Genomic DNA, 16709 nt, shown 5'->3' with positions numbered 1-16709 from the left:
CTACAATTTCACAGACCCCTCGCCTTGAAAACCTGAGGGCAGGACAGGAAAACTGCAGACCCAGGAACTGCAATCCTGGTGTTTGCTGCTCTCCCTTGCAATTTAGGAGATCTGGGGGGCAGTTTCAAGGACGGAGCCAAGAGAAAGCATCTTTGGGGCTTCAGGGGATGAGTTGGCAAAACTGGGGAAATACTGAGCCCAAAGTGCTGCCTCCACACCTGGAACAAGGATTCAATGGCCTCTGAGGTGACAAATCACTTCTGCCCCACTTCTCCAGCCACCAAATCCCATGGATTTTAAAACCACAGCCATGGCCAAGGCCTTGAGTGGCCTCATTCAGGGATGGGGATGGATTCATGCCCAGTGATGAGCAGGATGATGGAGGAAGAGTTGGTGCTCACTGCAGTGGGAAAACTCGTGGTTTTTGGGGAAGAGAAGGATGGGAATCAGCTCCCTGCTCCAGGCAAGCCTCGCTTAGGACAGCTGACACCATCAGCACAGCCAGGAGGGGGTGGGCCTGGCAGGGATATAAACCCACCCTGCTGAGCTGGCAGCGCTGCACTGCGGGTCCAGGCAGGGTGAGAGGAGGGGATTTCACTGCCCTGGTGCTCCTCAGGCTGCTCAGGGCAGGGGGGGAAGGCTGCAGCTCCTGAGCTGCTCCAGCAGCCCCAGGCAGGAGAAACCACTGTGTCCCTGCCAAGCCCCACATCCCAAACTGGGGTACAGAGCAGCCAGGATTCACCCGGGGATGCTTCCAGGGCTGTGCACCCACAGGGACAGCAGTGTCACCTGAGGCACTGCCCGGGGGCACCCAGCTCCTCTGGAGAAGCTCCTGGATCATCACCCATCCTTGTTCCCTCCCCAGGGCAGCCCAGGATGAGGAATCTGCTCCTTGCCGTGCTCCTGGCTTGTGGTAAGTGCCCTGCTGTGCCTGGCCAGGCCAGAATCCACCCACAACCCCTGAGCCCCTGTGCACAGTTCAGGGTTTTGTTTAAATCTGGCAGTTTCTCTCTAGTGCTTCGTGCAGAGCTGCTGCAGTCCTGGAGGGCTGGGGAAAGGGAGACTTTGGGATGTCCAGATTTCTTTTGGGAGGCCCTTGGAGCCTGCTGTCACCTTTCCTGCCTGTGCCATGCCCATGGCTGATCCTGGTGATGGGGGATTGCAGTTTGCAGCATGACAGAGCCGGTCTAGGGGGCAAAATATCTTGTGTCCAGGGGGCAAAATATCATTCACAGAGGCTGTGAATGCCAGACTGCAAAAGCCATTCTCCCTGAGAGGAGGCTGTGGCTGAGAGGAGGCTGTGGCTGAGAGGAGGCTGTGGCCCAATCCTGGCAGTGCCCAAGGCCAGGTTGGATGAGGCTTGGAGCAACCTGGGACAGTGGAAGGTGTCCCTGCCCATGGCAGGGGATGGAACAAAGCCAGATGGGCTCTGAGGTTCCTTCCAGGCCAAACCATTCCATGATTCCACAATTCTGGAGGAGAGGATACAGCCTCTCATGGTTCCACTCCCGTTTGGGCAGTGCCAGCGCAGGGGGATGCCCGTGCCCGGTGCAGGGATGCCCGCGGGTCCCTGCCCTGCCCTGCTCAGCCCCGCTGTGCCCCCAGGGCTGCTCCGGGCCGGCGGCTCCGTGCTGGAGCTGGAGCGGATGATCCGGGCGGCCACGGGCAGGAGCGCGCTGCTCTCCTACAGCTGGTACGGCTGCTTCTGCGGCATCGGCGGCTCCGGGAGCCCCGTGGATGCCACGGACCGGTGAGTACCGGGCGGCCCCACCGCCCCCAGCCCCCGAGGATGCGCTAGCTGGCTGCCCCCCAGCGCCGGGGGGTTTGCACCGCTCCCTCGCCACCTCCTCTCGCTGGTCGCTTTCAGTCTGAGGCTGGACCTTCCCCTGGCCTCCAGCTGTGCCGGGGGGCTCTGGGGCCGCGCTTTGACCTGGTGTCCCCGCAGGTGCTGCCAAGCCCACGACTGCTGCTACAGGAGGCTGAGGGAGGGCAGCTGCAGCCCCTTGATCACCCCGTACAGCTTCACCGCCAGCGACGGGAACATCACCTGCAGTGAGTACGGAGCGGGCAGCGGGCAGCAGCACCGCCCCCAGACCCATCCCAATCCCATCCCAGTCCCCATCCCCATTCCTATCCCAATCCCAGTCCCCAGCCCCATCCCAACCTTATCCCCATCCCATTCCCAATCCTCTTCCCAATCCCAATCCCAATCCCACCCCCATCCCATCCCATCCCAATGCCAATCCCAATCCCAGTCCCGTCTCCATCTCCATCCCTGGCCCAGCCCCATCCCATACCCATCCCCATCCGCATCCCTATCCCATTCCCAATCCCATCCCAATCCCCATCCCAGTCCCCATCCCCATCCCCATCCCCATCCCCATTCCAGTTTCCATCCAAGTTCCCATCTCCATCCCTGTCCCCCATCCCCATCCCAGTCCCCGTCCCATCCCAATCCCAATCCTGTCTCCATACCCTTCCCGAGCCCAGCCCCATCCCCATCCTCATCCCAGTTTCCATCCCCCAGCCCCATCCCTTCCCAATCCCAGTCCCATCCCCATCGCCATCACAGTCCCCATTCCGATCCCCATTCCGATCCCCTCCCAGTCCCATCTACATTCCAGTCCTCAGCCCCATCCCATCCCCATCCCAATCCCCATCCCCATCCCCATTCCAGTTCCCATCCCCTTCCCAATCCCAATCCCCATCCCCATCCCCAGCCCCATCCCAGTCCTATCCCCATCCCCATTCCAGCCCCCATCCCCATCCTCATCCCATCCCCATCCCCATCCAAGCCCCAGCCCCATCCCATCCCATCCCATCCCATCCCAATCCCATCCCATCCCATCCCATCCCATCCCATCCCATCCCATCCCATCCCAATCCCATCCCTATCCCAGCCCCATCCCATCCCCATCCCCGAGCAGGGCACACACACGGGAGCTGTTGAATCCATCCCCGTTCCCCCCCGGCTGAATCCATCCCCGTTCCCGCCCGGCTGAATCCATCCCCGGCTGAATCCATCCCCGTTTCCCCCCGGCTGAATCCATCCCCGTTTTCCCCCCGGTTGAATCCATCCCCGTTCCCCCCCGGCTGAATCCATCCCCGTTCCCGCCCGGCCGTGCTGATTAAACGGGCGCTGAGGGTGTGTGCAGGGCGAGTCCCGGCACACGCTGCTCTCTCCCCTCGCCCCGGGGGGATAAAGGCACCGCAGGGCCCCGTGCTGCCCCCGCAGGTACCGAGCAGAGCTGGTGCCAGAGGGAGACCTGCCTGTGCGACACCGCGGTGGCCTCGTGCTTCGCCAGCTCCCTGCCCTCCTACAACCACTCCTACCGCTTCTACTTCAAGCTCAAGTGCCAAGGCAGCAAGCTCCAGTGCTGAGGAGGGCGAATCTGCACACAGAGCTCCAGGTTTTGCTTTTCCCCAGCAAGAAAAGCTTGGGCTGGGGGCTCACTAAAGGCAGAGCCCCTGTGAGTGCAGCTCAGGGTGAGAAGAGCACACACACCATGGATGGAGAGCCACCAGTTCCTGGAAAGTCACACCAGCTTCCTCTTCTGTGTCCCTTCCTCCTCCCTTGATTTCATTTCCCAGCAAAGATAACAGATACAATAAAAGGGATGCAAACCGGTTCTCCATGGTGTTTTTCTGTAAGGGCTGCTGAGATTGAGGCACTGCAATGGTGGCTGCTGAGTTTGGGGAGCAGTTCTGCATCCCTCGGCCACACCATCTCCTGACACCCCAAAACTGCCAACAGGGGTGTAATTCACACACCTATCCCAATGTGGAGCTAGAAGTTTGGGGAACAGAGTGCCCAGAGCAGCTGTGGCTGCCCCTGGATCCCTGGCAGTGCCCAAGGCCAGGCTGGACAGGGCTGGGAGCACCCTGGGACAGTGGGAGGTGTCCCTGCTCATCCCACTGGATGAGTTTTAAGGTCCCTTCCAGCCCAAACCAATCTGGGATTCGATGAATCTCCAGTTCCCAGCTCAGAGGGCACATCCCAACAGCTTTGTGAGGAACGCTAACAGAACAGTCCCAGGAATGCAAGAAGAGGCTTCACATCACAGCGATTTCTAAGCTGGATGTCATTTTTCTGTTCCTCTTGTCCACCTGAAGCACAGCTCAGCACAGGGAGAAGCTCATGGGAGTATCCCCAGGATCTTCTGGGATGTTTGGCGTGTGGCACGTGAGGATTTTACTGGCAATGACACAACTGCTCTTTTATATCTATTTCCTGCTATAAACAATTCCATATAAAGCATTTCATAGAAACATATTTTGTCATGCAAACACACTAAAAGCAGGAAAACAGCACGAGTACATAAATTAATTGCAAATTATTAATGCTGCAGTAATTAGCCAGAGGAGCATTAATGGGCTGTGAGCAATTCAGATAAGCACAAGGCACATGCCAGCCAGGGAGCATCACTTGTGACACCAAAGTGGAGCCAGAATCAGGGCTTGGCTGAAAACTTGGTCAGTGGAGGACAACAAAAAACTGTTTTTCTAGCACAAAAGACACAGACAAGTCACCTTCCTTCCTTAAGTCACCTCCCAAACCAAATCAGTCTGGGATTCCATAACTCTTGGAAATAAGGGTTAATGAATAACCATCCACCGAGGAAGGAAGATTTCAAAGCCTTGACCACATACATTAGACAAGTGCTAATTTAGGAGGGCAGTTGATGACTGAATGGTTTCTGCCAAACCAAATCAGTCTGGGATTCCATAACTCTTGGAAATAAGGGTTAAAGAATAATCATCCACAGAGGAAGGAAGATTTCAAAGCCTTGACCACATACATTAGACAAGTGCTAATTTAGGAGGGCAGTTGATGACTGAATGGTTTCTGCAGGAGGGTGTAATGAGGGGGTGGGAAAACCTCAAGGAGAGAAATAAAGGGAAGTTGGGCTTTCTCACCTCAGAAGATTAATTTTGCTTCTGTTTTCTCATGGTGAGTGAGAATCATCCGGTGCCTGCCCAGCCTCGTGACTCTGGGAACTGCACATTTAGAGATGGTTTCAGTATTGCCCACAGACTTTGCCCAAAGAAGTGATAACTCTCCTTGAGCCACCTTACACCTCCTTGGAAACCCCAAACTTGCTGTGTCCATGCCCAGCTTGAACCAGAGCTGTTCTTTTCCCCCTGCTGTGGCTCCCTGGTGCTGGGCAGGGCAGAGGATGAGGCATCTCTGGCTGAGGTGCAGAGTGTGTTTGCTTCCTCCTCAGGCTGGAAGTGACGCTGCTTTTCCACCTCATCCCACCCAGCACCCACCCGTGCGTGGGGTCCGGGTCTGGGGCCTCGGGGGATTTCTGGCATTCCTCAAAAGGGGAAGGATGGCACCTTCTCCTCTGCAGGGAAGCCCAGTCAGCGAGTTTTGGTTCAGGCAGAGGGGAGCAAGCTATATAAAGCAAGCAGAGCTGGCTGCAGGGCACTGCAAGCCAGCAGGGCTTTCCCAGGGTAAGTGGGGATGGAGGATTGCTTTCCCTCTTCTCCTCCTTTCACCAGGAGCTGTGCAAGTGCCATGCTGGGAAGCAGGATTGAAGGAGATGCTGCTGAGATGCCAGTCCAGAAGAGGAGCAGTGGGTGCAGCCCTTGAGGGCTGAACATCCCTCCAATTTTTCTCCCTTTCTCCTGATTCTGCTTTTTCCCACCTCTCCCCCGTCTGATTCCCATCGCTTCCCATCCCTGATGCTTTGTGCTGAAACAAGAGCATCTTTACCCCCTCGTTGCTCCTACTCCCCAGAGAGAGGGAGAACCTCTGCTTCTGGATGATGAGGAAAGAAAGAAGGGGTTGGTGTAACAGAGAATGGTTTGGTTTCCTCTCCCAGAGCCGTCAGAAGGATGAACTCTCTCCTCGGCCTCTCCATGCTCTTTGTGTGGGGTAAGTGTCTTCTCTCAGTACCAAGGCTCTCTGTGCAGTTACATCCATTTAAATTAGGATCAGGCTGGTGATTTCTCCACCTCTCCCCATCACCAGCTCTCCAGACATGCCACAACTCTCCCATGCCAAGCTGGGAGCACATTTCCCCTTTGTTGGGTTATAATTCCTAAGACATCCCCACCCTGGTGCCAGTGTGGGGGCTGGAGGGATGGAGCTGCTGTTGGGGGGCAGGGAATCAGTGTGGTCTCCCTGATTTCCTCCCTCCAGGCTTGTCCCCAGCCCACGGGAGCCTCTTGCAGCTGCACCAGATGATCTCACAGGCGACAGGGAAAAACGCTTTTGTGTACTACGGCTTCTACGGCTGCTACTGCGGGCTGGGGGGCAGGGGGCAGCCCAAGGATGCCACAGACAGGTGAGAATCCACTTAAAAACCCCTGCACGGACACCTTCTTGAATATTTTTAAATTTGTGGCCTGGGGGGGGAGAAAATGCCACTCCCTAAAGCTTCAATCTCCAGATGTTGCCAGCTGCACGATGCTTGCTACGGCAGCCTCCTGAGGCACGACTGTGATGCCAAGGCACGCCCCTACTACTACAGCTGGCACCACGGCAGGCTCTCCTGCGGTGAGTACGGCCCTGCAAGAGGGGGTGCCATCCCCCCAAGGCCGGGGCTGACCCTGGGCTCCCCCTGTCCCGCAGGTCAGGGCTCCCGGTGCGACTTCTTGTCCTGCGAGTGCGACCGCAGCCTGGCGCTGTGCCTGAGGAGAAACGCCTGGAGCTACCAGAGACGCTACAGGTTCTACCCCAACTGGCTGTGCCGGTGATGGGAGCTGGGATGCGGCCCCGAAACGCCAGGAGCCACCAGAAACGCTACCGATTCTATCCCAACAATCTGTGCCCGTGACGGGAGCTGGGATCGCCCTCCATCCCTCCGCCTGTGCTGGCCACACCAGAGCCGCTGTAAATTAAACCAGCGCGGAAATAAACAGTGCTCTTGTTCAACATCCCCGGTCCTCTGAGAGCTGCTGCTGGGCAGGGAGAGAAATCCCCGTAAAATAATCAACATCTTCCCAAAACTTTCCAAGAACTCGGGCTCGGCCCCTGCGTCACCCGCGGCAGAGGGGGCTGGCCGGGGAAGGGGCGTAGCACTCCCGGCTTGGGACAGACGAGTCCTCCTGGAGCCTCCAGCTGGGCTGCGCACGGAGGGCAGGCTCGGCCCGGCAGGACAGACGGACAGCGAGCAAGCGGTGAGCAACCCGCTCCCCAGCTCCGCTGCTGTGGGGAGAAAAATCCGGGGGGATGTTGGGAGGAGGCAGAGAGCGGCCCGTGCCGGTGGGAAAAGTGAAATCGCTTCCAGAGGGAAACGGTGCGGGGCTGCGGTGAGCGGGGTGAGCTGCGCTGGGTGCCAAAAGCGATGGGACGGGAGCTGAGAGGTGCTGGAGGGGTGGGACAGGAGCTGGTGATGCTGAGGGATGGGACAGGAGCTGAGAGGTGCTGAGGGGTGGGACAGGAGCTGGGGATGCTGAGGGGTGGGACAGGAGGTGAGAGGTGCTGGAGGGGTGGGACAGGAGCTGAGAGGTGCTGGAGGGGTGGGACAGGAGCTGGGGATGCTCAGCAGGTGACACCACTCGCTCTCGGCCAAGAGGCAGCAACGCTGGTGCGAGGGGGCACAGCTGCTTTCCTCCCTCCAGATTTTGGGGTTGATCCGATTTCAGAGGAAGCTTCTCGCGGCTGCTCCTATCAAACTCCACGCTGCCTGGCTGAGCCTGTGCCCTGTTTCTCCCCCCAGGCCCAGGTGAGAGGAAGATGAAGGTCCTGCTGGTGCTGATGATGCTGTTTGCCTGCAGTAAGTGCATCCCCGACCCACAGACGGGAGCCAAACCGTGTGCACTCCTGTGCACTCCTCAGGGGGACTCCCAGCAAAGCCTCCTTCCCTCCCCAGCTCCCCAGGCCTCACAACAGGCACATAACTCACAAAAAAACAAATCACATTTTACGGTCACTCTAGGTGTGTTCACAGCGCACGGGAAGCACCCACGCCCGTTCACACCGGGACTCGAGGGAAGCACCGTAGGAAACCTGACTGCCCACGGATGCTACAGGGGATGGGGCACCTCGAGGGCTTCGGTGGATCGGTACAGGCAACGCTGCCCCACAGGGATAACGCTGCCCCAGAGGGCTAACACTGCCCCAGAGGGCTAACACTGCCCCAGAGGGATAACGCTGGCCCCAGAGGGATAACACTGCCCCAGAGGGATAACGCTGCCCCACAGGGATAACGCTGCCCCACAGGGCTAACACTGCCCCAGAGGGCTAACACTGCCCCAGAGGGATAACGCTGGCCCCAGAGGGATAACGCTGCCCCACAGGGCTCACGCTGGTCCCAGAGGGATAACGCTGGGTAACCCCGGGGCTCTGCATCACCCCAGCAGCCCCCGCCGAAGCTTTGCAAAATGCAGACCGGGTGCTTGGCCAGCAGCAGCAGGAAGGCATCAGGTTTTCGGGAAGCAGGGAAGGTGATGCAGGGCTCACCCCTAACTCCATCCCGGAGAGGGCAGGGCGGTGCCAGGGACAGCGCCCGGTCCGTGGGATGGCACCAGAGCAGGGGGACGTTCCTGGAGCCGGGATGCGGGGCAGGGCTTGCAGGGGGAGGCAGAGGCGTGGGAACGGGCAGGACAGAGCAGGCTCTGGGCGATGCAGAGCAGGAGGAGGCAGAGCTGGCAGAGCCTGTGCCAGCAGCCGGGGCCGCACGCAGGAAATGGATTTCTCGGCTGTCCGGGTGCCAGGCTCCCGACGAGCGCGGGCTCTGCTCCTCCCGCAGGTGCTGCCTGCTCCGAGCCTGCTGCTATGCCAGGCTGGCAGCGCGGCGCTGCCCAGCGGGACCGGCCCAGCCGCTCTCTGCGCCCCGGGCAGGGATCCCCGCCTGCAGTGAGTGCTCGGGACGCCCCTTCCCGCACCATCCCCCGTCCGCGGCCCCTGTCCCGGGCTGCTCCGAGCTCCCAGCCCGCTGTCGGTGCCCGCAGGTTCGGGGACGCGCTGCCAGCGAGGCGCCTGCAGGTGCGAGAGGGCGATGCTGCTGTGCCGGGCTCGGCTGGGCCGGGCTCGGCTGGGCCGGGCTCAGCTCCGCCGCCGCGCCGGGTGCCGGGGACGAGCCGGGCGCTGCTGAACCGAGAGCTCCCTGTGCGGAACCATCTCCGGGCTGATCGGCGAGGGGCGGCCCCGGCGATCTCCCCCTCGGGGCCTTGGGGCTTCCAGGCGAGGACAGGAGCCCTCAGGGGCGGCGGCGCTCCCCGAGGCGCAGCACAGCAAAACAAGGGAGGAGGGGACCCCTGGCCCGGTCCCGGGATGGGGAGCGTCCCCCGGGCAGCCCGTCCGCTCCCTCCGCTTCTGCTTCTCAGCAAATTCCCTCCTGTCGCTCCAAAATAAAACCAGAGAGCCCAAAGCAGCGTTTGGCAGCGTGCAGTGACTCGGCTGAGCCCAGCGAGCACCCCTCACTCTCAGACAGGTTTCCTGTTGAAGTATCCCGCAAAAACGACACTTGGGAGGTGACGCATTCACCCCTGAACTGCCTCAGCTCAGCTCTAAACCTTGGGGCTCTGAAAATGCCCAGTTTTCCTGAGAGAGGGAGAATGGGGCTGGTGGGAGGGCTGGGGGCAGGCGCGGTGCCGTGGGAGGGCCGGGCTTGGACCTGGGGGATCCCTGTGGGTCCCTTCCAGCCCGAGACATTCTGTGAGCCCCCAAATCTCTGCTGTGACACCACGGCCGGGAGCTTGCGTCACACCCAGCGCTGAGCAAAACAGAGTTCTCACCAGAAAAGAATGTTTTGGCCCGATTCTGCAACAACCCTGAGCACATTCCTTAGAAAAAAGGCAGCTCAGGCAGCGGCTGCTTCCCCCCACTTCAGCATCCCCAGGATTTGTGCCTCGGGGTGCTGACCCCGGCAGGTCTCTGGCTCCAAACCGCCTTAGGGGGGCTCAGCAAGGAAATAAAGCCACAGAAACAGCAACAAAACACTTTCCCCAGGGGCTGACGCCCAGCTGGAATTGCCACCCTGGGTTGCCCCATAGCTGCAGTCAATGGCACCAGGAAATAGCCCTGAAATCAGCGATGCTGACAGGGAATCTCCTGTGCAATCCCGGGGGAGAGGAGGAAGGAGCTCTCTGCCCAGCAGCTGATAATTGCAGGCCATAAATCAAGGATCAAACCCTCACCGAGAGCATGGATAGCCCAGACAGATTGCAGGCTGGGACAAACTCCATCACCCTCTCCCTTTGTAAATTCTGGGTGAATTTTAACCATCCCTGAATTTTCCTGCTTGGACATCTGGCTGTACAAACCCATTCATACAAATCCTGCAGATGCTGATGGTTTGGCTCAGATGCTGCAGCCCCTCAGAGCATTGTAATACATTGGGCTGCAAGAGTTGTGGTTTTCATACTATGAAACAAAATCCACAGGTTCCCAGGAGGCATTTGGCTTGGGGGGGCTTATTTCCCTTTTGGAAAAGGGATTCTGCAAACCTCCCACAGGCAGAGGGAGTGGGGTGCAGAGGCTCTCAGGGGAGCTCAGCCAGTTTAATGGACAAGAATATCCCTTATTCCCTGTGATAAAACAGCTTGTGGACTTGGAAAATCCCGAATTACAGCAAATCCTGGTTTAGCCAATTAACTCAACACCACCCCAGGGGACAACTTAAATTAGCCCAGAGAGGTGATGAGGCAAAGGGTCCATGGCAGAGGGGGGAAGAGATTTTGCTGAGTTCCCTTCTCTCAGCATCTCTCTGATTCCCACACAAGTTGCATCCTTGTTCCCTGCCTCAGTTTCCCTACCAGCCCTGGGGGGATTTCCTCCCCTGCCTCAGGGCCAGCCCATGCTGGGGTTCCCCAAAAAGCACCACAGAGCAGCTGCAATCTCTGCCAGAAGGTATCTGCTAACTGATTGCTCAGTACCACAAATTTAATCAGATTCTCTCCAAGCAAAAGACACAAGCAGCCTGTTTGCCCTCACCTTCCATCATACATCATCACTTGCATTTTTTCTTCTCTGCCACTTGCCTTATTTTGCTTCTAAATAAAGGTGAACCACACACCTCATGCCATGAGATATTTGAGAGTAAAACAGTGCCCAGCACACATGGGGAGAGGGATGGAGCATCCCCACATGCAGGGAGCATCTGGGCACTCAGAAAGCCCCACTAGCAAGAAAGCCACCAACCATGGCCTCTGCTCAGCTCTGTCTCCAGCCACAGCCATTCTGGAGACCATGGGACCTTCCTCCCCTCAAAATGCTGCATCTCAGCCACTCTGGTAAGTTGGAAGGGGAGGAATCTTTGCTCTGGCTGCATTTTCCCCCTGCCCAGCTAAGTCAGGATGGAAACAGTAAGACACAGAACGGTGTTTTGTAGCCAAGGCATTAAAAAATCTGTCACCCAGGAAGAAGGTGGATCATGGAATCACAGACTCTTCAGACAACCTCATTCCACCCCCTACCACGGGCAAGGACACCTCATGCTAAGTGGTTCCTGTTCTCCCTCAAGTTCTCTCATTTCACTCAGGGAAGCACTGGGAATGCTGAGACACCCACAGACTCAGCCCCAGGCTGCTCCACACATCCCAAACCTCCTGCCGAGAACTCCCCCACACAAGGCACCCCACAGCCTCCAGCAGTGCCAGGACACCTGCACAGCAGCGGGACCAGTGTGGCGAGCATTGTCAATATTTGCCCACTCTGGGCTCCCCAGAGGAGGGGCCCTGCTGAGGGTGCACAGCCATAAAAGGTGGGACCAGCAGCACCTTGGGCTCACCAAATCCCAGAGCTGCCTCTGCCAGGATGAAGCTCCTCTCGCTGCTCCTCTTCTGTGAGTATCCCCCGGGAAAGCTCCCAGGCCCTGCCCACGGCCAGGTGGGCACGGTGAGATGCCCATTTTTGCTGTGGAGATGTGGGATGGGAGGTTGCTTTTCCTGGTGCTCTTAACCCACCTTCTGCAGTCCTAGGACTGGCCCTCGCCAGCTGCAACCTGGCCCAGTTTGCAGCGATGATTAAGCAGAAGACGGGGAAATCGGCGCTGGCTTACAACGGGTACGGCTGCTACTGCGGCTGGGGCGGCTCCAAGCAGCCCCTGGATGCCACTGACAGGTACTGGGACCAGGCAGAGCCCCCAGCCCTCCTCCCCTCCCTGGGTGCAGTGCTGCAATCTCCTTCCTGCTCTTGAGGGTGGAAGCGGCAATGAGAAAATTGTTGCTCGTCCTTAAAGTCTCTGTAGAAGTGGCACAGCAGCAGAGATGCAGCCACTTGCTGTGTCTGTGGGCTTTTTTTTTTTTCCTCTGGAGCTCTTAAGATTTACTGGTTGGCTGCTAGAAAGTCACTTCTGATCATTTTTAAAGAAAAAATGTATGCAGGAAGGAACATTTCTTCAAAAAATCAGCCCTCAATGTCCATGCTGTTACCTACCCCTTCCACCACTGATTCCCAAAACACCACTGGCCACAATTTTGAAACATATCTTTATTTGCAGGCTTTTACCTGATTTTTATGAGTTATGCAACCATGAGAAGCAGGATTTCCCTGTGCTAAGGCTCTGGGGAAGGGCACTGGACAATTCTTCAGTGCCGCAGGGAAAGCAGAACCCATCAGTTCTGATGGTTCCTGCCGGGTTTGGAGCTGGGGCATGGCAGAACCCATCAGTTCTGATGGTTCCTGATGGGTTTGGAGCTGGGACATGGCAGAACCCATCAGTTCTGATGGCTCCTGGCAGGTTTGGATCTGGGGCATGGCAGAACCCATCAGTTCTGATGGTTCCTGATGGGTTTGAAGCTAGGGCATGGCAGAACCCATCAGTTCTGATGGTTCCTGATGGGTTTGGAGCTGGGGCATGGCAGAACCCATCAGTTCTGATGGCTCCTGGCAGGTTTGGATCTGGGGCATGGCAGAACCCATCCGTTCTGATGGCTCCTGGCGGGTTTGGAGCTGGGGCATGGCAGAACCTGCCAGTTCTGATGGTTCCTGCCACCTGTCCCTGACCTCAGCTCTCCTGCCCCCAGGTGCTGCCACGCCCATGACTGCTGCTACAAGAAACTGGTGGCCGCCGGCTGCAGCCCCAAGACGACCACCTACAAATACAGCTTCCGAAGAAACCAGATCACCTGCGGTGAGAGCGGGGAGCCACCCACACCCGGGGAGCCTGGCTTCCAACATCCCCTTCAGATCATCCTGGCCTGGAAATCACACACAGGGAAGTGGGTGGAAATAGAGGAAAAGCGCCAGGAATAAGGCAAATAAGTATCTGCTGGATTATGGTGAAGTTTCAGAGGTTGGAGACTTCCCAAGAGGCCAAACACCAAGGGTTTGAGAGGAGCCTCCCATGCTGGGATGGGGACCTGGCACAGCTGCCTTGAGTGCTCATTGTTACAAAGCACATCCCAGAGATGCAGGCAAACACCCACAGACACATCAGAGACAAAGTGATGTGAATGCTCCACACCCCAGACACGACACCACCCGAGACACCCCAAACTCAACAGAGGGACTGTGGGGACGGTCAGAAAACACCCCCTGACCCTCACACCCTTCTCCTGCCTCCATCCCCCAAAATTTTCTTCCAGGAAACGGGAAGCCATGCCAGAAGCGGGCGTGTGAGTGCGACAAGAGGGCTGTGGAGTGCTTCCAGAGGGCAGCCAGCTCCTACCGCAAATCCTACAGCAACTACCCCAACTCCAAGTGCAGGGGCAGGACACCCTCCTGCTGAGCATTCCTGCTCCAAACCTGCTAGGAACCATCACAACTGGGGTTTCCTGCCATGCCCCAGATCCAAACCTGCCAGGAACCATCAGAACTGGCAGGTTCTGCCGTGTTCCTGCTCCAAACCTGCCAGGAACCATCAGAACTGGCGGGTTCTGCCTTCCCTGTGGCACTGAAGAATTGTCCAGTGCCCTTCCCCAGAGCCTTAGCACAGGGAAATCCTGCTTCTCATGGTTGCATAACTCATAAAAATCAGGTAAAGCCTGCAAATAAAGATATGTTTCAAAATTGTGGCCAGTGTTGTGTTTTGGGAATCAGTGGTGGAAGGGGTAGGTAACAGCATGGACATTGAGGGCTGATTTTTTGAAGAAATGTTCCTTCCTGCATATATTTTTTCTTTAAAAATGATCAGAAGTGACTTTCTAGCAGCCAACCAGTAAATCTTAAGAGCTCCAGAGGAAAAAAAAAAAAAGCCCACAGACACAGCAAGTGGCTGCTGCACCCTAACCCCAAAGCAGGCTCCAAGGCCAGCTTCTCTCCAGGAGCTCAGCCTCAATCCACAATCCAGCCCCATCCCACCTCTAATGACTGTTATAGCAATTAATGCTCACTGAAGGCACAGGCAGCCCAGTGGTGGGGTCTCAGAGGATTGGGTGGCCCTTTCTTGCACACAGATGTCTCCTCATGCTCCATGCAGCCACCTTGTCCCACATCACAGCTGCACATGATCCCAAATTAGCCCTAATTAAGTCTAACCAGCCAGGGCTGGCTGCAGCCTGGGCCTTGATGGAGGCACCTCCAGCTGTAATGCTGCCTCTGAGATGTGATCTGCCTAAAATAAAGGAGTCTAAGAGTAATTTATTTGATTTCCACATCAGTGCTGAGGGCTCCTGCCTTGGTTAAGTGTTTCACTACAAGCAACAGCATCCCTGCCTCAAGCTCCTACAGTAAATGTGGTACCTTTATAACGCCAAACCACCCATTTCTTCTCATTTTCTACAGGCAATAAGGATTCTAGAAGCTGAGACAGAGCCAATGCTGCCTTCTAAGGCTGGTGCTTGCACCCAGGAAGCTCCAAAGAACCACCCCACAGCTCAACACCAGCACAAACCACCTTCTTTTATCCCACACTGGATTGTGGAGCATTCTTCATGGCCAATTTCTCTGCCTTTCCTGTTCTTTTACCCCATGCTGGATTGTGGATCATTCTTCATCCCCAATTTCTCTCCCTTTTCTATTCTTTTACCCCACACTGGATTATGGATCATTCTTCATGGCCAATTTCTCTGCCTTTCCTGTTCTTTTACCCCATGCTGGATTGTGGATCATTCTTCATCCCCAATTTCTCTCCCTTTCCTGTTCTTTTACCCCACACTGGATTATGGATCATTCTTCATCCCCAATTTCTCTCCCTTTCTCTCCCTTTTCTGTTCTTTTACCCCACACTGGATTATGGATCATTCTTCATCCCCAATTTCTCTCCCTTTCCTGTTCTTTTTCCGCACACTGGATTATGTATCATTCTTCATGCCCAATTTCTCTCCCTTTCCTGTTCTTTTATCCCACACTGGATTATGGATCATTCTTCATGCCCAATTTCTCTCCCTTTCTGCAGCTCCCAAAGCTCTGCAGGCATGGAGGCCATGGGTGATGTGGCAGAGCTGTGAGATAAACCACAAGGCAGCTCCTAAGCAGGAACAAGGGAAAGGAGACACGGAGCAGCACGGGCAGAAACCCTTCCCATCCACAGCCTTGCTTGTGGAGCTCAGCCAGAACCTGCTTAAAACTTTCAGGTCAACTGAATTCCTGACCTGCAGGGGCAGAATTTGGGAAAATAATTCCAGGGAAGATGATGGAGGGAGACAGGAGGCAGGGACAGTGGTTTTCTACATCCTCCTGCTGTGTATTTGCCCTTGAGAGGCTCACAGTGACCCTGCTGCAGCAACAGCCAGAACACCCTGCTATGTGTCAGCCAGCTGCTAAGAACAAACAGTCATGCTCCTCAGAGCCCAGGGGAACATCCAGGGCTCATTGTCCACCCCTGGCCCGTGGATTACGGAGCACTCAGCTCCACCAAGGAGTAAACACACACCATGCATGAATCACAGTGTTGTCCTGCCTGCTCTCTTGCCTCCCTTCCTCCTCCCAGGAAAACCCACCATCAGTTTGCAGAGCAAATTTACTGCATAAACTGGGTTTTGTGAAGAATGTTGCACAAAGATTCCCTAGGAAAAAAACATACATTGGGAAGGTGGAAATTTCAACAGGAAAAATGTGAAAGAGACAAAATCAGCTTTAACATCTTTGGATATGGAATGGGTGTGCAGGCACAAAGCTACCCTGGCAAGATAAAGGGAATTTGACTGGTTTGTCAAGATTTATGAGCCCAGCACATTAAGAGTTTATTTTAATCACGTTACACTTGGAAATGAAAGCATTTTCAGCCCCAGATTTTGTTCATGTGCTGTTGGTGCTGCTGTTGCAGACCCTCCTTTCCTCCTGCACACCATGGGGTGAGGTTTGGGTTCCCTCCTCACCCTCCACACCAACTCCCTTCACAGCTCTCAGGCTCCAGGCAACAATGAATGCCTTGTCAGCTCTGGCTCCACAGGACAAAACCCAAACCACTGAGATCAAACCTCTTACTCACAGTGCACAACTGCAATTTCTTATCTCTTCAAACCTCAGAACACACCTGCCTTTCAGACCAAAACACAGGACAGGGCAGGACACGGGTGACACAGTCACCTGCACTGCCTTGCCAAACCTGCTGTCACAATTTATCACCCCCTGAAAGAATTTGCACTTTCTCCCCACTAAGCTGTGACTCACCTCCCTTCCCACTACTGTAAAAATGACTGTCTTGGAGAAAAAGGAATTCCTACACCACCAGTTCTTACAGGAGAGTCCTTCCTTCTTATTCTTCAAGTACCAGCCCAGTTCTTGGCAGTTCAGTAAAAAACCCATTAATATTTCCATGCTGATTTATAAACTTTTAAGCACAGACAAGTATTTCAAATGCAACACTCCCTACTTTTAAAAAATCCCTCTCACCTCTGCCCTGGCTGATGAGATGTCTCAGTGTGTAAGT

General features: G+C 56.1%; 3 protein-coding genes across 4 annotated transcripts; all 3 read left to right on the top strand.

The window, feature by feature from the left end:
* The first annotated feature begins 876 nt into the window (after window positions 1-876).
* On the top strand, window positions 877-3392 carry LOC134429785 (phospholipase A2, membrane associated-like). The gene is made up of 4 exons (XM_063177127.1): window positions 877-913; window positions 1606-1750; window positions 1946-2052; window positions 3236-3392. The coding sequence occupies exons 1-4, from the start codon at window positions 877-879 to the stop codon at window positions 3379-3381; spliced, it is 435 nt and encodes a 144-aa protein (XP_063033197.1). The 3' UTR covers window positions 3382-3392.
* Window positions 3393-5373: 1981 nt separating this feature from the next.
* Window positions 5374-8789, top strand: LOC134429783 (phospholipase A2 group V-like). Of its 2 annotated transcripts, XM_063177125.1 has the most exons (8): window positions 5374-5457; window positions 5829-5881; window positions 6149-6293; window positions 6399-6505; window positions 6581-7128; window positions 7671-7727; window positions 7890-8016; window positions 8703-8789. In XM_063177125.1, the coding sequence occupies exons 2-5, from the start codon at window positions 5842-5844 to the stop codon at window positions 6703-6705; spliced, it is 417 nt and encodes a 138-aa protein (XP_063033195.1). In that variant the 5' UTR covers window positions 5374-5457; window positions 5829-5841; the 3' UTR covers window positions 6706-7128; window positions 7671-7727; window positions 7890-8016; window positions 8703-8789. The 2 variants fall into 2 exon arrangements, with proteins under 2 accessions (XP_063033195.1, XP_063033194.1); XM_063177124.1 differs by having other exon boundaries at window positions 6399-7128.
* A 2893-nt stretch (window positions 8790-11682) lies between these two features.
* Window positions 11683-13906, top strand: LOC134429784 (basic phospholipase A2 caudoxin-like). The gene is made up of 4 exons (XM_063177126.1): window positions 11683-11738; window positions 11869-12016; window positions 12922-13028; window positions 13483-13906. Exons 1-4 carry the CDS (start codon window positions 11711-11713, stop codon window positions 13623-13625), a joined length of 426 nt encoding a protein of 141 aa, XP_063033196.1. The 5' UTR covers window positions 11683-11710; the 3' UTR covers window positions 13626-13906.
* The last annotated feature ends 2803 nt before the right edge of the window (window positions 13907-16709 follow it).

This window comes from Melospiza melodia, chromosome 26 (assembly GCF_035770615.1).
Source record: "Melospiza melodia melodia isolate bMelMel2 chromosome 26, bMelMel2.pri, whole genome shotgun sequence".
Classification (NCBI taxonomy): domain Eukaryota; kingdom Metazoa; phylum Chordata; class Aves; order Passeriformes; family Passerellidae; genus Melospiza; species Melospiza melodia.
The sequence above is the reverse complement of the archived record's forward strand: the minus strand, read 5'-3'. Positions and strand labels throughout refer to the sequence as shown.

Excerpts from the sequence above, each read along its gene's own strand:
- LOC134429784 (XM_063177126.1), top strand. The coding sequence starts at position 11,711 with ATGAAGCTCCTCTCGCTGCTCCTCTTCT. Across the intron at positions 11,739-11,868 it reads CCTCTCGCTGCTCCTCTTCT|TCCTAGGACTGGCCCTCGCC; the intron begins GTGAGTATCCCC and ends CACCTTCTGCAG. Across the intron at positions 13,029-13,482 it reads AAGAAACCAGATCACCTGCG|GAAACGGGAAGCCATGCCAG; the intron begins GTGAGAGCGGGG and ends ATTTTCTTCCAG.
- LOC134429785 (XM_063177127.1), top strand. The coding sequence starts at position 877 with ATGAGGAATCTGCTCCTTGCCGTGCTCCTGGCTTGTG. Across the intron at positions 914-1,605 it reads TGCCGTGCTCCTGGCTTGTG|GGCTGCTCCGGGCCGGCGGC; the intron begins GTAAGTGCCCTG and ends CTGTGCCCCCAG. Across the intron at positions 1,751-1,945 it reads CCCGTGGATGCCACGGACCG|GTGCTGCCAAGCCCACGACT; the intron begins GTGAGTACCGGG and ends GTGTCCCCGCAG.
- LOC134429783 (XM_063177124.1), top strand. The coding sequence starts at position 5,842 with ATGAACTCTCTCCTCGGCCTCTCCATGCTCTTTGTGTGGG. Across the intron at positions 5,882-6,148 it reads CTCCATGCTCTTTGTGTGGG|GCTTGTCCCCAGCCCACGGG; the intron begins GTAAGTGTCTTC and ends TCCTCCCTCCAG. Across the intron at positions 6,294-6,398 it reads CCCAAGGATGCCACAGACAG|ATGTTGCCAGCTGCACGATG; the intron begins GTGAGAATCCAC and ends TTCAATCTCCAG.